Genomic DNA, 25,818 nt, shown 5'->3' with positions numbered 1-25,818 from the left:
TCCTGAGGAAAATGAAAACAAACCACAGGAAAATTTATGAATTGCAGGCAAGGGCAGTGCTGAGAGGAAATTGTAGAGCTTTTAATGCTTATGTTAAGAAAGAAGAAAGATCTCAACTCAGAGACCTAACCTCAAAATTCGAGGATCTAGAAACGGAAGAGTGAGTTAAACCCAAAACTAGGAGAAAGAAGCAAATAAAGATTAGAACAGGGATAAATGAAAAAGAGAATTTAAAAAACAATAGAGAGGGAAGCGATGTGTCTCAAGAGATTGGGCTCCCATCTACCTATGGGAGGCCCCAGGTTCAATTCCCGGGGCCTCCTGGCGAAGGTAAGCTGGCCTGTGTGGTGCAGAGCTGGCGCCCTGTGTGGACAGCTGGTGCAGCAAGATGACACAACAAAGGGACCACAGAGGAGAGACAGCGAGAGACGCAGCAGTCCAGGGATACCAGGAATCTAACGTCACACTGAAAGAATATACACCAGGATCAAGTGGGATTTATCCCAGGAATGCAAGGGTGTTTCAACATAAGAAAACCAATTAGTCTAAGACTCCATTCATTAACACAATGAAAGGAAGAAACAACACGGTCATCTCGATTGCTGCAGAAAAGGCATTTGACAAAACCCAGCATCCCTGCTTGATAAAAACACTTAGGAACACAGAACTAGGAGATGTCCTCAACATGCTGAAGTGTAGATATGATAAAAAACCTGGTGCTAAGATCGTACTCAATGGTGAAAGACTGAAAGCCTAACCTCTAAGAACAAGGCAAGGATGCCACTGTCTCCAGTACTATTCAACACTGTTCTAGAATTCCAGACGGGGCAATAAGAGAAAAAATTAAAGGCATCCAAATGGAAAAGGAAGCAGAACTTTCCTGAATTGCATATGACATGATCATGTGCACAGAAAATCCTGAACAATTCACAGCAAAGCTACTACAACAAGAAAACAAATTAAGCAAAGAGGCAGAGTACAAGACCAACATGCAAAAATCACTAGCACTAAACAATCAGAAGACAAGATCAAGGAAAAAATTCCATTTATGATAGCAACTAAATGAACCAAATATCTCAGAATAAACCTAACCAAGGATGTAAAGGACATGTACACAGAAAACAATAAAATACAGCTAAGGAAATCAAAGAAGGCCTAAATAAATGGAAGGACATTCCATGTTAACAGATTGGAAGAATAAGTAAATATTGTTAAGATGTCAATTCTACCAAAAACAGACATACAGATTCAACGTGATCCCAATCAAAATTCTAACAGTCGACTTTGCAGAAATGGAAAGGCCAATTATCAAAATTCATTGGAAGGGTAAGGGGCCGGGAATAGCCAAAAACATCTTGAAAAAGAAAAATGAAGTTGGAGGACTCACACTTCCTGACTTTCAAGATTACACAGCTACAGTGGTCAAAACAGCACGGTATTGACAAAAGGACAGACCTATAGACAAATGGAACTGAATTCAGAGTTCAGAAATAGACCCTCACATCCATGGGCTATCTATCATCCATCCATCCATCCATCCATCCATCCGTCCATCCATCCCTCTATTGGAGGTACCAGGGATCAAGTCCGAGACCACCCATGTGGGAGGGGAGGCAGGTGCTCAATCACTGAGCTATACCCACTCCCAAGAGCAACTGATTTTTGAAAAGGCTGCCAAGTTCACTCAATTGGGACTTCAATAAACAGTGCTGGGAGAACTGTATATAAAAATATACAAAAAAGTAAAGGAGGTCCCCTATCTCACACCATATACAAAAATTAACTAAAAATGGATCATAGACCTAAATATAAGAACCAAAATTATAAAGCTCCTAGAGTAAATGCAGTATGCGTTTCAGGATCTTGGGCTAGGCAATGGTTTCTTAGACTTTACACTAAAGTACCAGCACTGATAGAAAAAACAGACAAATGGGAACTCGTCCAAATTAAAACTTTTATGCATCAAAGGACTTTATCACAAAAGTTAAAAAAAAAAAAAACCTATTCAATGGAAGAAATCATTTGGAAACTATATATCCTATAAGGGTTTAATATTCAGATTATATAAAGAAATCCTACAACTCAACAATAAAAAGACAAACAACCCAATTAAAAATGGGCCAAAGACTGGAACAGACACTTCTCCAAAGAAGACATACAAATGGCTAAAAACCAAAGACTGGAACAGACACTTCTCCAAAGAAGACATACAAATGGCTAAAAAGCACATAAAAAGATGCTCAACATCATTAGCTACCAGGGAAACAAATGAAAACACACTGAGATACCATTTCACACCCAATAAAATGGCTACTATTAAACAAAAACAAACAGAAAACTACAAGTGTTGGAGAGGACGTCCAGAAACAGGCGCACTCTTCCACTGCCAGCGGCAGTGTGGAACGGGGCAGCTGCTGTGGGAGACAGCTCGGCAGTTCCTCAGAAAGCCAAGAAGGAATTGCCACAGGACTGGCAATCCCTCCAGCAGGTGCAGCCCCCAAACGCAGAGCGGAGACCACCAGAACAGGCGCTTGTGCAGTGGTGTGCGCAGCAGCCTATGCCCAGCCATCAGCCCAGAATTCCACATAGGTGAAACTCCCAGAAAACTGCACAGGAAATGCTGAAGGACATTCACTGGGATAGAGAAGGATCACACCAAGATGGGAACTGTGAGAAGGAACGGGGAGCCCCAGAAAGAATAGGAGGGTGACGTAAAAAGTACCATTTTTTCCTGCACTGTATCTCAATTTCCTCAAAAGACAAGTGGACTTTGTAAATAAAAGAACAGCTCTGCTAGCATGCTAAACGGGGTGGAGGAAAGTGACCTGAGGAGGAGACGCTGCTAAGTCCAAGATGCAGTCAACAGTACCTAAAGCAAAGGTACAAATGAACAAATCAATCAAGGTTGTACCTAACATCCAAAAACAGAGAGAAAATGAAATACATTAACCCAAAACAAGGCAAGACAGACCTACAGTGAAACAAAACAAAGTAGAAGGGCCAAATAAAAAACCGACAGGCAAATCAATAACTAATGTTAAAAAACCAAACCTACCAATTATTAATAAAAGGCAAATATTGAAACACTGAATTCAGAAAAGAAAAAAAGAGTTGAACGAACTATAATTTAAAGGCAAATACAGGCTAAAATTAAAAACACAAACAATAAACACAAATTGATAGAGCTGCTGTTTTAGTTTCCCAGGCTGCTTAAGCCAATGGCACGAAACGGTGTGGCTTAAACCAGGGGAGTTTACTCGCTTAGGGTTTGTGCTGGGAAAGTCCCCACCAAGCGGCATCAAGCGACTCTGCCTGGGAGACGGCTGGCCCCGGGGCCCCAGCGCCTCTGCGCGGCACGGCCACAGCTGCGCCTGCTGGCCTCACCACTCCCCTTCGGTTCCTGGCGGCCCCTCTGTCCACTCACAGGGGACTCCAGCAACAGGATGGAGGCCCACCCTGACGGCCAGGCCCTCCTCCCCGAAGCGGCTCACAGAGGTCCCTGTGGGCTGTTCTGGGGACGCGCAGCTGCAGCCACCGCAGCTGTATCGACACCAGGAGACGAGCGAAGGCACATTTCAAGAAGAGAGAAGCCTCTCCTCCAGGAAGACGTGACAGCCCCGAATGTGTACGCACGCTTAATTACTGAGTTCCTAAGCAAAGGAAGGGAAAGGGAACGATCTACAGGGAAAAGAGACAATACTCTAGTCGTACTCATAGACGTTAACACCCTCTCTCAGTGCCTGACAGAAGAGGCGGGAAAGAAGTCAGGACGCGGACGGCCTGGACAGGACAGCGACCCCGCGACCTCCGGCACGCAGCGCGCACTGGCCCAGCTGCACAGGACCTTCCCCCTCCAAAAACGTGGTCTAGGAAACAGAGGCAGTCAAGGAAATTCAAAAGATTGAAATATTAAAGCGTTTGTTCCCCAATCATAAAATTAAGTTAGAAATCAATAGTAAACTATCTAAAAATCCCAAAATGTTTGAAAATTATTAATAATATACTACTCAATAAGCAAAAGGATCAAAGGAGAAATCAAAGGAAAATTAGAAAACATTTTAAATAAAAGATGATTAAAACACAACATATGAAAACTTGTGAAATGCAGAAAGAAATAAGAAAAGAAATAAATGAATCAGAAAATAATAAAGAAAATTAACAGCCAAAATTGGCGTCAGTTATGAAACTTATAAATCCACCACAAAACTATGTAAGAAAAACAGAAAGAAAACAAAAAGTATCCATATCAGAATAAAAAGAGGGAACATCACAACAGATCTACAGGCACTAAAGGGATAACAAGAGAATATTGTGAAGTTTATGAAAATTAATTTAGATGAAATAGAAAATTCCTCATTAAAAAAACAACTGCTCTTCGCGGCTGCAAGGCTGGGAGGTCCCTGCAGGTTTGCCGACCTTGCCCCCACCCCTTCCTCGACCCCCTCAATGTCCCTCAATAAAATGGCTTGGCCCTAAAAAAAAAATAAAAACTGACTGGAAGGAAATACCAAGTCTGAATTACTCTATATTAAAGAAATTGAAGGAAAATTCTAAAAACTTCCCACAAAGAAAACACCATGCGCACGGCGTCTCTGGAGAATTCTACCAAACCTCTAAGGAAGAAGTGACACCAATCCTACAATAACACAGAAAGAGTGGGAGGAGGGGTCACTGCCCGAGTCACTCACGTGCCACCATGACCGTGGCGCCAGCACCTCACAGAGGCGCCGTGCGAGGGTCGCAGTGCAGGAGCCCAGGGCGGCTGCACCTTCGGAAGTGAACGCAATTCAGGTGTGCAGAGAATCAGGAGGAAAACGCAGGGGACGGAGCTTGTGGAGCAGCACGCTGTGGGCATGAGATCCTGACCTAGGACAACGAGTCACAGGAGACACGCTTGCCTGCCAGCAACCAAGGGCAACGACCATGTACTCTACCTGGGTCAGGAGAGCGACTGCTCTTAGCACCGCCGGCAGCGGCTGGCGGCCCCGCAGCCGCTCCGCGGGAAAGTCCTGTTTGGGACACATCCTGGTGACTCTCCCATCGGCACTGGAAAGACAAGGTGAGTAATTCCGCTTCAGATTAGTCAATTTTTAAAAATTAGATTTCTTCATCTTATTTTTAAAAGGTATTTTAAAAATCTCTTACATATTACTAAAACTCTGTTTCCTTCACAGGACACACTAAGTCTGGTTACTCAAAGTCAATCTTGCTTCTAGTCTCACTCTCCCTAACAACCCTCTGCATCTGATGCACAGTCTCACACCCCCAAGCCGCTCTGAGGACGCGCCTCTGAAATCCTTCCAGGCTGCTCCCCTCGCCTGCTTTTCCGCTCACACTCCTGAACTGACAGCAGGAGGGACTCCAGTGCCCCAAGGGGCCTTTCCCACCCTGCCCAGAAGAGCACTCCCCGCAGCCCGGTGTTTAACAGGCATGAAAGATTGCAATTAAACCCGAATCAAATAATCACAAGTTCTCAATCACAGGAGTCTCTGAAGTTTCACTGCACTCTCTATTCTGTAAATTCTTACTAAAGAGATCCGTCGCTTAATACAAGAACAAGGCCAGGTAATGGGTTAAATTACCCTTCGAAGGCTCCTGGTGAACTCTAAAAAGGGCGCTGCTGTCACAGAACGCCTTTTTAAGGAGGTACTAGGAAGTAAGCCCGCTGGGCCTGGTTTCCGCAACGCAGGCGCTCAGCACTGAGCCATACCAGCTCCGGGAAAGCACGGTTAGCACCAGACCCACCCAGGAGAGAAGTGAACCCCAACTGCTACCTATACAAAAAAAAGGTAACAGAGGTGAGATGGGAATCTTTTAAACGCTTTTCATCCTCGGATAACCACTGACGACTTTTCCACTAGAGTTAAATAACGGCATTCGATGCTGGCTTAAGCAAATACTCCACAGATGAATGACCATAGCTGACCACAGCTTCAGTGTCCACTCCTAACTGCCTCAAGTGCAGTGTGGGGACAGCAAGTTCTTCACTGCGTGCAAAGACGGACCGAGGTGGAATGCCTCTTACACTAGATACTATGGGAAACTCATCTGCTTTAGCAGCAGCCTAACCAATCAGCTCTCAGTGATCTGGATCCCGCTTGCCGCAGGGAACACCACCTTTTCCTAGGAACTCTCAGCACTGGGGAATTTTTATTAAAATGGTACACTGTTTAGCACAAGGAAAACAAACGGACATGAGCGCTGAGGCACTCCGGATTGGCGCCTGTGGGCCAGGGACGTGCGCTGACCTGCACAGCGAAGGCCTCGCCGCTCTGCTGTCCGTCCGGAAGCTGTGGCTTTGGGCGGCGGGGACACGGCCCTCAGGTGCTGAGCGCCGGGCTCAGCCACTGCGCCTAGGGAGACGCCCCGCTTCGTTTAAAGTGCTGTTTTGAAGAGTTACCTACTGCAAGGAACAGTCGATTTCCTAGTTAGCTTTTCCTTCCTTGTCTGGTGGTGACAGAGCAGCACTCTGTCCCTTAGGAACAAAACTGACTGGGTGTCACCGCCCCTGCGGTGACAGGCAGCGTGGGTGTTGCTTCTGGCCAAGGCACGGCCCAGGCTCGGCCAGCGTCAGGGGTGACCTTCCCGGGGTCCCCCGCACAGCACCACAGCACAGCAGGGGCCTCACCCTCTCCAGCGTCTCAGGTGCACGGCGCTCAGAGCCCTGGCCACGCCGCGGCCTAGGCACCGCCCTTCCAGCCACCCCCTTCACTGCCAGCTTGGTCGTGAGGAGCCGCACACACCCCAGAGATGGAGAGGCACAGCCCCTCCATCTAGCGGGTACAGCAGACTTTGCTTCCAGGAGCCAGAGCCCTGGGCAGCACGTGGGGTCCCACACACCCCCGCTGGGTGACAGACGCCCACAGCTCTCCAGAACGTTCCTCGCAAACCATTCCCAGAGTCTTCTCCAGAAACGAACCCTGCGGTTCAGGGTCTGCTACACACAATTTCCCCCAGAAACGAGGAATTCCTGTTTTTCTAACAGCTGTAATATGCTGGGCTCATCCAGAATTATCTTCCTTTCACAGAAAGGAAGGTGTGGAAGGGAGCATCCCAGTAAAAATTTTCAAGGGAGATGAACTCAGGACTACGAATAAAAGCGCTTTACAAGAGACTGGTCTTTTCTGCTCTCTTCTGAGCTTAGTGTTAACAGTGGAAGAGCAAGCGTGTTTTTTTTGTTTGTTTGTTTTAGTTTAGTTTTAAACCTACAACCCACCTGGAATCTGGAAAGACCCATCGGCAATCTGTTTCTAACATTCTGTATGTCTATCAAACTTCAGCAGCAGCCCTGATGAGGAGATAAAATGGGAGCAGCAAAGACGAGCCTGGCTTTGTTCTAGCTTAACGGTTCCTAGAGGTTACACGCTCCAGCAGGCGGAACTCGAAAAATCACACCATGCTCAGTCCAGCAAGGACCTGCGGTCAGCAGCCTGCCGAAAGGCGAGGTCGAAACGCCAGGGGCGCTCGGGGCTCTTCTGGGCCCGACCCCACCGCCCCACTTGCACACCCACGTTTTCCCGTTACTCCTCTTCTCCCAGGCACAAACCTGTTGGATTTTCTACAAAGGTGTCCAATTTTGATCAGGAAAGTGACAAGGATGTAAATAGAAGCTGGTGGCTTCAATTCGGCTAAAGAAGAAATGATTCATGCTTGGCATCAACCTTTACCAGAGCTACACTCAATAATTAGTTTTTAGGAAGGACATGAATCCAAGTAACAGAATACAGAAACTGGATATTTGTTCATGCTTTCGACTAATTTTAATTTCAACAAAAACTCTTCTTTAATCAGGGGGTATCAAACACATTGCATTGTTATAAAAAAAAAATTCCCCCTAAAATAGCTTCAGTAATATTTTTATGTAGACCATGTTCCTTGTACTGAAAAAGATCTCAATGCACTGCCATTCTGAGGTAGAGAGATAAAGAATAGGCTGAAATTAACTCTGAACCTAAATATTAGGCCATCTTGTTAGACTGGTCATAAAAAGCTTGCTAAGTTTTCATTATACCTACAAAAAATATGCGTACAATAATGACGAAACACCCAGTAACAGGAAATAGCAATATCAGTGCTATTATGGATCTTACTTTACATTTTTTAACTGAAGGACTTCTCACTAGAATGATTTCTTTTGGGCCTTAAGGCAAATTTAGACAGTTGGAGTAGTATTTACATTCTATTTATATTTTTAGGATTATTAAGTTCATCAGCTCTATCTTGGTGGAGCTCAGGAAAACCATTCCAATTCTAATACGCAGCAACAATCATAACTATGGGGATGCCAAATATAGCTGGCCTAATTCAAGTAGTATTAGGCCAAACCGTGGTTCTGTTCCTATTATGTCACAGTACCACCTCCCATGGCCCAGGAGGCCCCTAACCCTACCCAACTCTCCCCATGTCCCCTCCCCTCCCTGCAATGCCACTCTTGCTCTCAACTACCTGGGAAAGGGAGACTCTCACCCTGTGACTCCCCTGCCTCTGAAGATTACTCTAAAACTTCAACATTCCCATCCGACACTGGGGAAGAAACAGCACATTGGACCCTGTAATTCTGACTCTGGAATCACGACTAGCAGTGATGGCAAAGAAACAGACACATAGACTAACAGAAGACAAGAGAGAACCCCAAAACTGCCCCACACCAGTACAGCCAACTGATTTTGACAAAGGTGCAAAAACAATTCAGTGGAGGAAGGCTAGTTTTGACCTAAACTCCTCTTACAGAAATGAAATCAGAATGGATCACAGATTTAAATGTAAACCAAAAAACTATTAAACTTTTAGAAGATAAAGCAGGAGAAAATTTAGGTGACCTTGGGTTTGGTGAGGAGTTCTTAGACATGACACTGAAACCACAATCCGTAAAAGAAAATAGTAAACTGACCTTCACCAAAATTAAAAAAATTTGTTGTACCAAAAAATCCCTGTTAATAACGAACACCAAAAGACAAGCTACAGACTGGGAGAAAATATCTGCAAACGATGTATCTGACAAGGACTCGTACCTAGAACACATTTAAAAAATCGGAAAATGGGCAACATGAACAGACATTTTACTGAAGCGGATATACGAATGGCAGAGAAACACTTGGAAAGACACTCAACACCACTAGCAATCAGGGAAATGAAAACTGCAATGACAATGCAGTGTTGACACCTATCAGAATAGCTCCTGTTAAAAACGGTGACAACAACAAATGCTGGTGAGGTCATGGAGAAACTAAATCTCTCGACCACTCCTGGTAGGAATGTAAAATGCTACAGTGCTCTGGAGAGCAGCTTGGAAGTTTCTTAAAAAACTATTCAACCACATGACTCTGCAATTGCATTCCTGGGCATTTATTGCAAAGAAATGAACACTAATGTTTACACAAAACCTTACACAGAAGTGCTGCTAACCCCTGACAGCTCTCCCTCCAGCAGGTGGGTGAGCAGTCACACAAACCACAGCACCCAGCGCCCCTCACAACACCGGGAAGGAGGAAATGGACTTTGGCCCAGTGGTTAGGGCGTCCGTCTACCATATGGGAGGTCCGCAGTTCAAACCCTGGGCCTCCTTGACCCGTGTGGAGCTGGCCATGCGCAGTGCTGATGCGCGCAAGGAGTGCCGTGCCACGCAAGGGTGTCCCCCACGTGGGGGAGCTCCACACGCAAGGAGTGCCGTGCCACGCAAGGGTGTCCCCCGCGTGGGGGAGCCCCACACGCAAGGAGTGCGCCCCGTGAGGAAAGCCGCCCAGCGTGAAAAGAAAGTGCAGCCTGCCGAGGAATGGCGCCGCCCACACTTCCCGTGCCGCTGGCGACAACAGAAGCGGACAAAGAAACAAGACGCAGCAAATAGACACCAAGAACAGACAACCAGGGGAGGGGGGGAAATTAAATAAATAAATAAAATTAAAAAAAAAAAAAAAAAAAACACCGGGGGGAAGGAGTGCTGAGCGCGACACCCGAGATGGGCCTCGGGGGCGAGGCCAACCCCAAGGCTGCGCACAGCTCGGAGTCTCCTACATGCTCAAACGGCAAACTTGGAGAACAGCTGGAGAACTGCGCCGACAGGGTGAGCAACCGGGAGGGAGCGCTGTGTGTGCGCTGCAGGGGTGGCAGTCGCACAAATGTGCACATGACAAAACGGCATGAAAACATAAATATCGTGGAGATGCCAAGTTCCTGGTTTTGATACCCTGCTCTAACTATGTAAGATGTAACCACTGGGGAAAAGTAAGTGAAGGGTACACAGGACCTCTTTGTACTATCTTTGCAACGTCTTGTGAATCTATAATTATTTTAAAATAAAAAGTGTTTTAAAAAGCTAATTATTCAGAGTTTGGGGGTGATAATTCTGAATCCTTATAATGTTTAAGATGATTAAGCAAGAGGAAATGTCAAATCCAGAAAAATTCTTAAGATGCAGAATTCATCCTGAGATTAAATTAAAACTTTCTTTTGTAACCAATAGATACTTCTCTCCAGTTACTGAAATCACAAAGCAAAGATGCTTAACTCGTTAGTGAAAGTTCTTATTTATCAGTAACAGTGAATACACACATACATCTAACCATGTATTTAACCACACCAGTTAAAAGAGAACAATTTGACAATTCTCAACCACTGATATGGATTAAAAATTAAAATCCATACTGCTACCTAGCAATTCCACTCCTGGGCATATACTCAAGAAGTGAAAACATAGGTCCACACAAAAACTTGTACACAGATGTTCACGGCAGCATTATTCATAGTAACCAAAAAGTGGAAACAACCCAAATGTCCATCAACTGATGAATGAATAAAATGTGATATATTCATACAATGGAATATTCTTCAACAATAAAAAGGAATGATGTTCTGACACATAATATAGCATAGATGGACCTTGAGAACATTATACTAAGTTTAAAAATTCAGTCCCAAAACACATGATATATGATTCCATTTATACAGAATGTCGAGAATAGGCAAATCTATAGATTAATGGTTGCCTGGGGGTGGGAGGGGAGTGGGGAGAAATGGGTGACTGCTAATGGGTATAAGGGTTTTTTGATGAAAATGTTCTAAAATTGATTGTGGTGATGGCTGTACAACTCTGTGAATATACTAAAAACCACTGAGCACTTCTAAAAGAGTGAATTATATGATATGTGAATTTTATTTCAATAAAGCTGTTATTTTTTTAAAAAGTGATAGATAATGCTGGTTACAAAACTTTCCGGTTATTTAGATGGCCTTTCCATCCATCTGAAAGAGTCTAATTAAATGAACAAAGACCCTGATTTCAGGTGTTAGTAAAATAAAAACCATCTTCCCTGAAAACATTTCATCATATTAAGAGGGTAAAGTATATGCAATTAACATAGTTATAATTTTTCATTATTTCAAAACAAAATTTCTACCGTTTTCAGCATCACTAGGTCCGGGTTAAAACTATATTCAGACTCAGCCTCTCTTGCACATTAAATACTTTCATGCAAATAAGCCGAGACTCCTGAACTGACCAAAATCCTGCTGTGCCTGTGTGTGTTTTCCCCTCCCGCCCTGCCTCAAGCCGGAGAAAAACAGGACTCAGCAGCCCCTGAAGACGCACGTGTCCTGTCTGTGCAACAGGAATCCGCTCGACTGCTCCCGTTCCAGAGCCTTCTACATGCGGCCAGCTGCCCCTTCTGGTCCCTTCTGACTGTTTTTGTATATTCATGATATACAGATGCCCAGATAAAAAGGACATCTGAAAGGAATCATTCCTCTGACCACCAGAAGTTATTCTAACATGGCTAGAGCATACAGTGGAACCTTTAGTAATCTCAGAAAATACATTTAAAAGATGTATCTTATTCTCCAGGTAAGAACAAGTTTGGTAAGTTTTAAATAGTAGGATAGTACTTTTATCCCACTTGTTAGGAAAACCTAATGGCTTAATTACCTCGCTTTAGATCTCTGAACACTGAGGAATACAGGAGTCCCCAAAAGGAAAGAAAAGAAAACAAAAAAACAGAATACAAATCTTTCAGATTTCCAAAACCACAATTTCTTCAGCAATTGCTCCTTTAGGATTTTTTATGCAATATGTCGTGGATAAAACAATTAGGAACCTTCTCAATATACTCAATATATGAGAACAGGGACTTACAGCTACATAAATGGGTAGAAAATAGGATTTTTAAAAATTTATTTATTTTTAAATTGGTAATTTTTTTTCATTTATTGAAGTATATCAGTCATGCATAAACATAAATAAACAATAAGGGCATAATAATAGTTGTGAACTTGCAAAACAAACATAGATAACATCATACAGGACTCTCATACCTCACCCTACCACCAATACATTGCATTCTTGTGAAATATTTCTAACTAATGATTAAGGAGCATCCTCAAAATATTGCTACTAAACAAAGTATCTTACATTGGGTGTATTTTCCCCCAACCCACCCTGTTATTATTTTTTATACCATTTATACATGAATATACAAAAGCAATAAATGAATATTAAAAGTTGTGAACTTACAAAGCAAACATGCATAACATCAGATGGGGTCCCATACATCAACCTGCCACCAACACCCTGGCTTGTTGTGAGACATTTGTTACAAATTATGAAAGAGTGTCATCAAAATCTTAATACTAACTATAGTCCTTATTTTACATTTGGTATATTTTTCCCCCAACCTACACTATTTTTATTTCTTAAATATATTTTTAAGAAAGAAGTTGTAAACTTACAAAACAATCATGCACATGTGCAGAATTCCCAAACAACACCCCTCTAGCAGCACACCACACCGTGGTGGAACATTTATTACAGATTATGAGATAATATCATCAGATTATTACCAGGTCCATAGCATACACTTGGTACTTTTTTCATACTCCCCCCCTTATTAACACAGTACGTCTTTGGCATAGATGCATAATTATTACATAATTACTGTTAACCACAGTCCATAGGTCACTCCAGGTGTATTTTTCCCATGCTGCTCCACATTCCCACCACCCTGCAATAGTGATGTACATTTGCTCTAGCTCACACAGGACACTCTTGCATCTGTACCATCAGCCACAGTTCTCATCCACCTCTGGGTTTACTGTGCTATTTGGTTCCTAGGTTATGCTCTGGCACTCTGTCAATTGGCATTTACATCCTTACATGTCCCCTGCTCCCACCCTGCCTTTCGCTTCCTTATACTTTGCCCGCCTGTTCCTCGTAACCTCCCTGTATTATGGCCCTTCTCAGCAGCAGTTTGTGCTGCTGCCTCCCTCCGCCCCTCCTCCCAGCCACTGTTATCTTCCCCCTCCCAGCCGATCGCTGTTCTCCCCGCCTCATTTCAACCGCCCTCATCCCGTATCCGCCCCGGCACAACCTCGGAAACAACCCCCTCTGCCATCAATGGCTTACGTCATAAACCGCAGGTCCGCCCTTGCCTCTGCAGCCAATCCTCAGCTGCCCCGCGGACATGCCCCTCCCACAACCTCCCCGCCTCCATGACACTATAAAACCCCATGTACTTCCCGAATAAAATCAGACCTGCGCATAGACCTCGTCTCCGTGGTTTTTCCTCCATCGAACCGCGCGTCCCCCAAGCCTTGAGCCGCCCGCTGCCGCCCCGGTCCGGCCGTGGCGTAGGCCCGATCCCCGGCAGCGACTCGCCTGCAGCAACCTGCCTGCAGTGCCGCAGCGGAGGCCAACACTTACAGTACCCTTTTCAGCCACATCCCCATTTATAAACCAGCTGTTACACCCTATAGCGTGTTACCACCAACTCTATACATTTCCACACCTTTACAGTAAAGCTAATTAAAACTTCTACATACATTAAACATCAGTAGTCCACCTCAGTCCTCCTCTTATCTCATGTTAAGAATCCACCACCTACCACCAGGTCTTGAAGATATTTTCCTACAATTTCTTCTAGAAGGTTTATGGTTCTTGCTTTTATATTTAGGTTTCTGTTCCATTTTGAATTACTTTTTCTATAAGGTGTGAGATAGGGGTCCTCTTTCCTTCTTTTAACTATGGCTATCCTGTTTTTGCAGCACCATTTGTTAAACAGACTGCTCTGCCTGAGCTGGGCAGGTTGGACAGGCTAGTCAAAAAGCTCTTGGCCATAGATGGAAGGGTCTGTTTCTGAACCATCAATTTGGTTCCACTTGTCTATGTGTCTGTCTTTATGCCAGTACCATGCTGTTTTTGACCACTGTAGCTAGGTAATATGATTTAAAGTTCAGAAGTGAGAGTTCTCCAACTTCGCTCTTTCTTTTTAAGATATTTCTTAAAGATGTTCAGGACCCCTTTCCTTTCTAAATTAATTTGATAACTATGTTTTCCATTTACTTTTTAAAAGCTGGTGGAATTTTTATCAGGATTGCACTAAATCTGTATATCCATTTGAACAGTATTGACATCTTAATGATATTTAGTCTTCCAATTCATGAACATGGAATGTTCTTCCAGTTATTTAGGACTTTTTAAAATTTCTTTTAACCAAGAGTTGCAGATTTCTGAATACAAGTGCTTTATGTCGTTGGTTAAGATTATTCCTAAGTATTTGTGTTTTATCTGTTCATATTTTATTTTCACCACTTTTGACAGTTTTAGTTACTTTTATTGATATAATCTTCATTTCTAGACCCTCTTTCAGCCTCTCTCTCCTGTTTTTCACTTTTCAGACCTGTAGCACACCCTTTTGAGATTCCTACACAGCCAGTCTCGTTTATCTGTGAATATTCTAAACTCACTCTCATTTTTGAAAGACAATCCTGCCGGATATACAATTCTTAGCTGGAAGTTTTTCTCTTACAGTATCTAAACATATCAGACCACTGTCTTTTTGACTCTATAGTTTCTGGTGAGAAATCAGCAACTTAATCTTATTGGGTATCCCTTTTATGTTATGCATTGTTTTTCTCTTGTTGTTCTCAGAATTTTCTCTGTCTTTGGCATTTGACATTCTGATTAGTATGTATCTCCAAGATGGTCTACTCAGATTTTTTTTAGCTGGGAGTACATTGTGGTTTAGACATGGATATTCATGTCCATATTGAAATAGGGTTGGGAAATTTTCTACCATTATTTCTTCAAATATTCCTTCTGCCCCTTTTCCCTTCTCTTCTCTTTCTGGGATATCCATTACTTATATGTTTGCATGTCTCTTGCTGTCATTTAGTTTCCTGAGAACTTGTTCAATTTTTTCTATTCTTCATCTGTTCTTTTGTATGTTCACTTTTAGAGTCCATTTCAAGCTTACCAATTCTTTCTTCTGCCTCCTCAAATCTGCTATTATACGATTCCAATGTTTTTAAATTTTCATTTATTGCATCTTTCATTCCCGTAAGAACTGCTACGCTTCTATGTATGCTTTCAAATTCTTTTTTGTGCTCATTTAATGTCTTCTTAATGTCCTTAATCTCTTTAGACATCTCATTGAAAATGTTAAGGAGACTTGTTTGAACATCTATAGTTAGTTCCCTCAACTACTTTATGTCATCTGGAGGTTTATCTTGTTCCTTTAACTGGGCCATAGCTTCCTGTTTCTTGGTGTGAATCGTAATTTTTTGTTGGTGGCTTGGCATCTGGCTTACTGGAGTATCTGTTCTGGGTGCAGTTTTTCTCTATTGTTTAGGGCTTCCTGCCCTTTCTCCCTTGCTGATTGTGCAGTAGGAGCCAAGGATGTAGTTGTTGCTACAAGCTGTGGAGGCTCCAGCTGCCCTCATGCCCCAGGGACTGATGAACCTTCTCCCACCTCTCTCCTTTGTGAGGGGTAGGGAGAGTCACAGTTATGTGGAATAATCAAGTTGTGCAGGCCTAGGTTCTAGTTACCCAGAGAGACTGATGAAGCTTCATGCCCCTTTCTCCCCTGCCTGGGGTGGGGATGGAGCTGCAGGTGTGGGCAGCAGTCTATGCAGTGCGGGTCCAAGATGACCACAGTTGCCCCAGTAGACTTCTGACTTAAGTCTGTGTCAGCAAAGGTACCTGCAGTTACCTGGATAGGCTGGTGCAGGGCTCCTCAGCCTCTTCCCTGCCAGAGTCGGGGCTGAAGCCTGGGCTAGGGCTGCGGGCCAGTCTGAGTGAAAGAAGCCAGTTCCTACCATCACTGTGATTTTTGGTCAGCCTGGCTTCCCCTCATGCTGGGGGTGGAGTCAAAATGACGGCCACGGGTCTCTTTCCTACTTGGACAGATTCAAACTTCAGCCTTCTTAAGGTTATACTTTGCCTGCTGAATTTACTAATCATAGCTACAATCAATGGTCAACCATCTGCTCCTCCCGTTTTTGGGAAATGGAACTTCCAACTGTAGTCACAGAACAGCTCTTGGGGTACCTTGCACCTCCAGAGTAGGATAATCACCAGCCTCCACGGTTTGGCCTGTATTGTCCTGGAGAGGCTGGCGCAGGTCCCTGCAGCTTTCTCTCTGCCAGAGATGCAGCTGGGGCCTAGGTTAGAGCTCTGTTCTGATCTGGATGGAAAGAAGCCGGTCCCCACCAGCACTTTGATTTTCAGTCCGCCCAGCTTCCCCTCATCTCAGTGCAGAGTTAAGATGGTGGCTACCGGCCTCTTTCTGACCTGGACAGGCTCAAATTTTAGCTGTTCTTAGGATTATACTTTAGCCTACTGAGAATTTACTCATCAATAGCGGAAGTTGGTGCCCAATGGCTTCTTCCTCCCGTTTTTGGGAAGTGGAGCTTCCAATTCCAGTCGCAGAACCGCTCCCGAGGCAGCTTGTGCCTCCAGTGGAGGATTGGCACTGGCCTCCGGGGCGTGGAGCCTCTACTTATGAATCTTCTCTGCAGATGAGCAGTCTCCTCCTTCCATTCCTTCAAGGATGTTGCAGGATGCTCTTCTGGTCTTCTGGAGCCCCCAAACAGGTGCTTCAGCTAGCTGCAGAGAGCTCTGGGTAATTATTAACTGCCCTGTAGAAAGAGCTGATTCTAGGAGCTCCTTACTCTGCTGCCATCTTACTGGTTGTCTTCCTAAATGGGTAATTTTTTTTACAGTTCAAAATCCTAATAACGTAAATAATGTAAAGTGGCAGACTGTACAAGTCTCACTCTTGCCCCCACCTCTTGCTCAGTCCCCAGCATCCTCCTACCCTGCACACCAGCAGGAAACTATGAGCTCCTCGTATCACCTTACAAAGCTCTTTTGTACATCTGCACACAGCCACATTGCTCTCTGTCCAACTCCTTTATAAGACAAACGGAAGCATATTGCTCTGTACCTTGCTTTAAATCACTAACTACATCCTGACATTCGTTCCATATTGGTACATGGAGAGCTCCTAATTCTCTTTACAGCTGTAGAGTATCCCATGCACTTGTGTGTATGTGTGTGTGTAAAACCTATGTAACCAGAACCCACCAACAGACACTAGGCTTGTTTCCAATCTCCCGCCATTATAAACACGCTGCAGTGGACGCCCAAGGACAGACGTCGATTCCCCCGTGTGCAGGCACTGCTCTTAGGGGGGTTGATAGAGTGTCGATAAGTTGTACATCACATAGTTTTAAAGCATTCCATTCTTGAGGAGCACTGTGCGTAGCTCTCACACTTGAGTCCAAGGCAGCCACATACTTGAAGTTTTCTCTAGTGTTTCACTTAAAAGAAGGGCCCAGGGAGAGCCTCATTTTTGAGGGTTGGGGGGAGAATGACATGGTTTCCTTTCTCACTAGTAAAGAAAACGTAACTCCCCTCTTCCCTTTGTTTTCCAGAGTCAGATAGTTACAATCCTCTATCACCCAAATTTCATTATCCACTGAATAAGTCCATTCATAAAAATCTATCTTAGAATATCTCTCCTTACTTTTCCTCTAGCTGATATTCATTGAATCCATTTATCTGTATGCAAGGGGGCAGTGAAGTGACAGCCCTGGTGACACCCTAACCAAAGCTTCATCTGGTGACAGTCCAGGGCTCCTGGGCTATGCCCACAACTGTGGAGAAGGCAAAGTGCTACCACAAGGCTGCATTGGGGGCACAGTTAGTACTAACAGCTGGCACCGCCTGCTTTTCCTGATGGTATCTCCTCTGTTCGTCGGAAGATGGGGACTGCTATGGTTGGGGAGACATGGAGGACTGCAAACTGCTGTAATATTACAAAAGGGTATTCAATGTTTTTTGAGGTATTTGACTATATGTCAAAAAATAGTATTGAGATAGGGTGAAGATTTCTATATTCTTGTTTCTGTGATGGCAGCATGGTGTCAATAAAATCTGAGAATAAATAAATTAGACCTCCTACATCTTCCATCAGCTACTCAAGGACCCTGAGAAACAGGGAACGTCCTGGCACAGTAACAAGAGTGGACTGTGTTTCACCAGCTCATTTAGTACACGTCTCTGGGTGAATTTTCATTCTGACTTTGCCACTGTCACACCCAAAGCAGTCTTTTCAGCCTTCCTCTTACCCTGAAAAATCTAGAGGGAATCCTCCTGAAATGCTCTTCTCCCCAGTTTCTAAGACACACTCTCCTGGGTCTCCTTCTTGGACCGTCGCTCTCCCCCTTTTTGGCCAGCTTCCCCTCCCTCCCAGCCGTGCTGAGTTACCCGAGCCTCCTCTTACACGGCCCCAACTATCGCCTCCGGCTCCCCTAATCTCTGTTCATTGCAGGCTTCAACCTTGGCACACAAAACCATTCAACTGGCACAGATATATAAATTCATCACCGTGAAAGTGGGAATAAAGTCTTCCCTAGATCTGCTCCTCCTCCAGTTTCTCAGTGAACTCTGTCATCCAGACACCTAAATATCATCTACTCTACTTCCTCCCTAACCTCTTTCTTCATGTCCACTGAATTCTACAGACTCTGTTTCCTTAACATATTTGTGTGTCTATTCCTTTCCATGTCCTCCTGCTGAATCCCTTCTCCTATCTGGTCTCATCACCCTACAAGCCCTACTTCAAAATAAATTTGTTTATACTTTTACATTTTTAGGTTTCTTAACATGTAAACTCTCCCATGGATAACTATTCACATCTCTACTATACTAATGCAATTTTATATGTGATAACTAAGGGGTTTTAGATGGTCTGTTAAAAAAAACTTTCTGTGAAGCGGACTTGGCCTAGTGGTTAGGGCTTCCGTCTACCACATGGGAGGTCCACGGTTCAAACCCCGGGCCTCCTTGACCCACGTGGAGCTGGCCCATGCGCAGTGCTGATGCGCGCAAGCAGTGCTGTGCCACACAGCGCTGTCCCTGCGTAGGGGAGCCCCACGAGCAAGGAGTGCTCCCCGTAAGGAGAGCTGCCAGTGCAAAAGACAGTGCAGCCTGCCCAGGAATGGCGCCGCACACACGGAGAGCTGACACAAGATGACACAACAAAAAGAAACACAGATTCCTGTGCCGCTGTCAACAACAGAAGTGGACAAAGAACACACAGCAAATAGAACAAACAACTGGGGTGGGGGGGGGAAAGGGGGAAATAAATCTTTTTTAAAAAAAAACAAAAAACTTTCTAGGACGCCCTATCCACTGGGCCAGTCTTGTAGCATCTGCCCAGCTCCCAGTTACTCCCTGGCACGATTTTAGGGCTTCGAGAGCAGGGCGCCTCCTCACTGGGTTCTGCTCCCTTCACTCCACTCGACCCCCAGGCCGCTGAGCCCCTCCTCTGATGCACACGCTGACCTTCTGCCTGGAAAGTCCCTTTCAACTCCTTCTCTGCCTTGTAGGGACCTAACGGCCTCTTGGCAGTGTCTCTTGACCCTAACTCCAGCTTTTCTGGACCCACATATAATGCTTAGAAAGCGCCCGCTCTCAAAGTGCTTTTATCTGGAGATTTCAATGATTGGCTCTGTATCCCCTTATTCCAATTATTGGCATCACTTAAGCACAGTCATTTTCCTTGCAGTAGACACTATTATTTTCTCAATTTAAGATGAGGAAACTGGGATGAGATGGAAAAGCAGAAGAAATGTGGGCCTCGTCTTTCAAGGAACTTATAATTTAATTGACGATTTGGTTCAGATATTTTTGGGAAAAAAATGGAAGTCATCTTTTTCTTATAAATATACTTTCCAGGGAAACGGACTTTGGCCCAGTGGTTAGGGCGTCCATCTACCATATGGGAGGTCCGCGGTTCAAACCCCCGGCCTCCTTGACCCGTGTGGAGCTGGCCATGCGCAGTGCTGATGCACGCAAGGAGTGCCCTGCCACGCAGGGGTGTCCCCCGCATGGGGGAGCCCCACGCGCAAGGAGTGCGCCCGTGAGGAAAGCCGCCCAGCGTGAAAAGAAAGTGCAGCCTGCCCAGGAATGGTGCCGCCCACACTTCCCGTGCTGCTGACGACAACAGAAGCGGACAAAGAAACAAGACGCAGCAAATAGACACCAAGAACAGACAACCAGGGGAGGGGGGGAAATTAAATAAATAAATAAATCTTAAAAAAAAAAAATATATATATATATATATATACTTTCCATATAAATCTTTTATTTATTTACATTGAAAAATAATGACACAATCAACTTTCCAAAATCTTTACTTTGTTCAGGTAATCAAACCTAGGCTATGCTTATCAAGAGATTAAAAAAAAATAGCTAATCAAACATCAGTGAACAAATAAAAAGAAGTACTAAAGCTTAACATAATTCTAGAGACATAGTAGGTGATCAGTGAATTGATGAGTAGAAAGCAGATCCCTAAACATTTATGAATATATAAAAATAGCCTATTATGTTCAGGCAAACTATTAATAAAACTATTAATAATCTAAATCTTAAAATGAGTTTTTTATTTTTTTATTGATTTTGTAAAAATATACATTAAAAAAAATATGAGGTCCCATTCAACCCCACCACCCCCACCCCACCACTCCCCCCCAGCAACACTCACTCCCATCATCATGACACATCCATTGCATTTCTTTTTTATAAGTTATTCTTTTTTTTTTAAGATTTATTTATTTATCTCTCCCCTTCCCCCCACCCCACTCCAGTTGTCTGTTCTCTGTGTCTATTTGCTGCATCTTCCTCTTTGTCCGCTTCTGTTGTTGTCAGTGGCACGGGAATCTGTGTTTTGTTTTGTTGTGTCATCTTGTGTCAGCTCTCCGTGTGTGCGGTGCCATTCCTGGGCAGGCTGCACTTTCTTTCACGCTGGGCGGCTCTCCTTATGGGGCGCACTCCTTGCACATGGGGCTCCCCTACACGGGGGACACCCCTGCATGGCACAGCACTCCTTGCGCGCATCAGCACTGCGCATGGTTCCAGCTCCACACGGGTCAAGGAGACCAGGGTTTGAACCACAGACCTCCCATGTGGTAGACGGATGCCCTATCCACTGGGCCAAGTCAGCTATTCTTATTCAAAATTCCAAACATATACAAAAACAGAGAGTAGAATAATGAAGAAAAATAGTTGTATAATGAACCCCATTCAGCTTTTGTAATTATCATTAAATAGCCAATCTTGCTTTATCTATATACACCTACCACCTCCAGACCCCAGATTATTTTGAAAGAAGTTCGTGATACACCATTTAATCTGACACTGTTCCCTTTTAGCCTCCTCAAGGGTTAAGACAGCAATCCAGAGTATTCTGCATACAGCATGAACCTCTACCACATATATTAGGGTAACCAGGCCGCTCAAAACAATGGTAGGCACAAAGCTGTGGCACCTGGCATTTAGTTACAACAGTTTCAAGGAGTGCTCTCTTTCTAAGAAAGAAAGAAACAATGAATTATCTATGCATAAAACCATGCTAATAGGGAAAGCTATATTAACATGTAAATAAACAAATTCCAGCTAACAAAATTTCTATTCCTTGTCTTAATTTCTTTTAACAAGTAATTTTCTTTTGGACAATCTTATTCTTCATTTTCAATCATTACATCAATATTTTACTATGAAAAATCTGATTTGAAGTTCCTTTCCTGTTATGAATATGAAGAATATTTTAGACAAAAATATGAGCTTTAGTACCAAAATTATTTTTCAGGCCAATCATAAGAAGGGCTGGTAAAACCTTTCCATCTTAAATTAACTGGCAGATAAAAAGATATAAACACTTTCCTATGAATTTCACACAGCACAGAAAAGCAGGAGAGGTTTTGACAGGCAGAAGTTTCGGGAGCTATCTGAGAGGAGGAAGGGCGGACGTGAAACACGACTGAACCTGGTGGGGAGCAGCCGCGACACCCACCTTGCTGCTGCCGAGGCCGGGCGGCGGGGTGAGGTCCTGTGGGCTTCCAGAGAGCTGCGGGCGGGGGAAGGCAGGTCAGTCCTGAGCGAGGCCCGGCCGGCCCGCAAGTCTGGAGCCGCCAGCACGAAGCCGCGGGGCGGCCAGACCGCGGCTGCAAGCCAGTGCCTTTCGGGACGACATCAAGCACAACTTTTTTTAAAAACTTGAGTAAGTTACCAACAGGTGGGAGATTTACATAAAATCAAGATGCCCTGCCAACGCTGAGGCCTGGCGCCAACCGCCTGAGCTGGGCAGCGGAGGCTGAGCACGCTCTCCAGCGCGGGTGCCCCTGCCACCTTACCCGCGCTCCAGCACTGGGGCTGCGTCAGCTACTCATCACTGCAATGCTCGCGCTAAAGTTTTTCTCTGTGTAAAGTTAACACAAAGGTGTGGCATTTCTCATATTTACATAGTTAGCGAGAGCCAAGAAAGGAGAGATAATAGGGCCATAAGCCGATTTCTTGGTGAAGAATTATTTCTATATGTTTAACATGCATGTAAAATATATCTATGTTTAAAAATAACACACTTAAGACACTGTTAGAAAACAAACCTAATTTTACTCATGTATGCTACTTGCCTACCTGCTGACTCCTGGTCCAAATTTCTCAATCTAAAAATGCTTAGAGTAAGACTAGAAGGTTTAAACACCCTACCCCAGGCACTGGGCTGGTCTTACTTTTGTTCAGGACCTAGTCTTCCTTGAAAATGACCAGAATATAAAGTAAACAAGAAACATTTGCAAGATGCCAAATGGATACTTCCCTAAAGTATTATTGAGAGTAAGAACAGTGGTAGAGGTAGGCACAGAACAGGGGCCCTAAATCAGTCAGGGAAGGAAAGTATATCTGAGATGAAATTTAAAGGAAGGAGAGTTACACAAGCAACGAGGAGATGAAGAAGAGACACCCGGCAGCACAAAGAGGCATGAATTCTCTGTACTCACTCTGTGCACATTTGGAGAGCTAATACTTCTCCTGCTTAACTTCCTTTTTCCTGTTAACTGTTCCTTCACGGAAACTTCCTGTGAAGAAGACAATATACAGAGGAAAAATGAGTAGCAGAGACATACCCCAAAATCAATAATACCTAAATAAAGCAGGCTTCTTTAATTAGATCTACGCATACATATTCCTATTTAAATAATGCCTGTTATTTCACATGACAGAATGAACTAATTACACTTACTCTCGATTACTCAGTTATACAGTTGACAGACTGCCTAGTTTTTTTCTTATCTTATGCTATCTACTGCCTACCTTTGGAGGCTGGTCAGAAATTAGTCTCAGGAGCCCAGGAAAAGATAGTGAAAATCAGATCATTCACTTCAATTTTTTTATTAGTACTATCGGTGCAAAAAAACCCAAAAAACAAAAAACTCAATGCTGGGGGATAAAGTTTAGTTTTTCTCTAGGGACCTGTCTCCTGCTGACGCTCCTGTCTCCCCCTGCGGCGACGCGGGCTTGGAAGGCAGCAGGTGTGCTCGGTTCGCCAGCGAGGGCCCATTCTGCCTCAGGACTGCTTATTCCTTTCGGCAATGTGATTTCCAAGTATCAAGGAATGTTTTAGAGAATTCCTTAGCTAGCAAGAACTAAACACTTTCCTCCATTACCCAAGAGCAACTAAAAAGGATATCATCTAGCGTCTTAGAAAAAGTCACTTTCTGAATGTAGCTTTTGTGTATTTCAAGATTCACAGGCAAGAAGTTCAACCTAAATTAATGTGTCCCACTGAACCTCTTTAAAGGGAATAACACTGCAGTTAGAGAAGGCCGAAAACAGAGCCAGGCTGGCCAGCACTGCCTCGGCCAGCCCCGCGGCTGACCTGCCGCAGGCGGTCCAGGGTGAGGAGGTTCTCCACGGCCAGCACGCTTCGGAGGTATTTCTCCATATACGCCTCTGAGTCAGAGGCTGGGTTTTCCACGTTCGCCGCCATTCTTGCTAACGCTTCTCGTTCCTCCACTCCCTGGGCATCCTGTAGAATGGAAGGTTTACCTTAATTAAGTACTTTACAGATGAAAACAACATTCTATAAGCTTCTTGGTCTATACAGGAAAACACACACACACACAGAGTTCTGAGCTAACAAATGGAATACATTCCAAAATTCCAGTTTAAAGTCAGCACTTTGGAATCCATATTCCTTTCCCACAGAAATAATGGCATAAATGGTGGTTAGGTTTCTAGGTTTACCTAAAAAACCTACTTAAACATGGCCTAGGCAGACCACAGTCACGCACTCTCCACAGGACTATTTTCTACTGTATTTCCACTACAAACAAAAACATTACGTGTTAGAAAGGCTTTTGGGGACTAACGGGAAATACAAGCACGATGATGATAACCCCTCAGGAACACGGTGCTCCCGGGCTCTGGAGGCAGGAAAGGGCGCTGAGGAGCTGGGAGAGGAGCTGCCAGGGAGGGTGGGAGCCACACCCAGCTGTCCTGGAAGGAGGCAGACACAGGTGTGGCGAGGGGAGCCAGGACAGAGGTCAGGATCCAGCCCCGGCTGCACTGCACGTGCAAAACGTGGCAACTTCTACAACTGCCATCACCCCCGGAGTGGCACTGCCAATGGCCCACAGCATAGCAAAAAGAGATGTATCTAGGCAAAATCGCCATGCTTTCAAGTAGAACCCACCCCTTCTCCTCTGGCATGGGATGGTCATGCATAGAAATAGGACATTTGTGTGTCAGGGAGGGCCTTTATTTATGTATTGATTACTTCAAGCAAACCCAATTCATATTAAATTACTTTTCGCAGTAATTTAATATGATACCAGAGGAGAGGGTGTGGCCTGTGGCTGAGCACCTGCTTCCCATGTACAAGGTCCAGGTTCAATCCCCAGTACCTCCTGAAAAACAAACACACTTTCATATTCCACTGTTATTTAAGATGCCATCAACTGTAAGACAAAACATTATTTTATATACCACGAAGATTTTTAAAAATCTATTAATTTTAAGATATCATCCCAACCTCAAAGATATTAAAGAAAAATTTTAATGAGTCTTAGAATAGATAAAACATGGACCCTGAAAAGAAGACACTGTCCTCATCTTAGAGATGACAAAGGAAGAAGGCCACATAATCAGCAGGAGTCCAGAGCGGAGCTGGGGTGTCCTGCCTGCTCTTTTCACTACCCAATACCAAGTGCTTTGTGCCTCAGAAGGGAACAGGCAGGCATTATCCTTGCTTTATCAGGAGAGGGAATAAAGTGTCTCCTGACGCTCTTGGGCTTGGGACCACTTCTTTTGGCCACTGTCTTCTAAATAACCTCTTTAATATGGAATATAAAGAAGTTTCTGGGGCTTTCTCATAAAATTGAGCTGCTATATCCAGGGATCTTTTTACTTATTTTTTTTATAAAAAGTAAACTAGAAAATAACTAAATGTGGTCTTTACACCATAAGTGTTTCACTTTTCCTTTACTTTATCAGCAGAATTTAACCACATGAAAATATTTGCCAACTTGGAGGCTTAGCTAATTACTAACAGGCTATATGTTTCCCACATTTCTCCCCTTTGAAAAGCATATCATCTGAAGAATAAAAACACTTTTAAAGAAGATAAGAAAATTACAAATAGTATGGAAGGGAGGGAGTTGAAGGGAAGTAAAGGAGAAAATAAAAAAGAAAATGAGAGTACATTA

General features: G+C 44.0%; 1 protein-coding gene across 3 annotated transcripts in view; it reads right to left on the bottom strand.

Annotated features, from left to right (window-relative positions):
* Positions 1-25,818, bottom strand: part of KIF13B (kinesin family member 13B) — a 180,565-nt gene that overhangs the window by 35,481 nt on the left and 119,266 nt on the right. For all 3 annotated transcript variants that reach the window (XM_058288052.2, XM_058288054.2, XM_071211863.1), the window contains 4 exons: positions 23,991-24,140; positions 23,113-23,190; positions 22,128-22,181; positions 4,935-5,046 (listed from right to left, as the gene is read on the bottom strand). In XM_058288052.2, coding sequence (XP_058144035.2) covers positions 4,935-5,046; positions 22,128-22,181; positions 23,113-23,190; positions 23,991-24,140 — 394 coding nt within the window. The remainder of the gene's footprint in view (positions 1-4,934; positions 5,047-22,127; positions 22,182-23,112; positions 23,191-23,990; positions 24,141-25,818) is intronic.

Source organism: Dasypus novemcinctus, chromosome 25, assembly GCF_030445035.2.
Source record: "Dasypus novemcinctus isolate mDasNov1 chromosome 25, mDasNov1.1.hap2, whole genome shotgun sequence".
NCBI lineage: Eukaryota > Metazoa > Chordata > Mammalia > Cingulata > Dasypodidae > Dasypus > Dasypus novemcinctus.
Note: the sequence above shows the minus strand (reverse complement) of the source record. Positions and strands in the feature narration are given on the sequence as shown.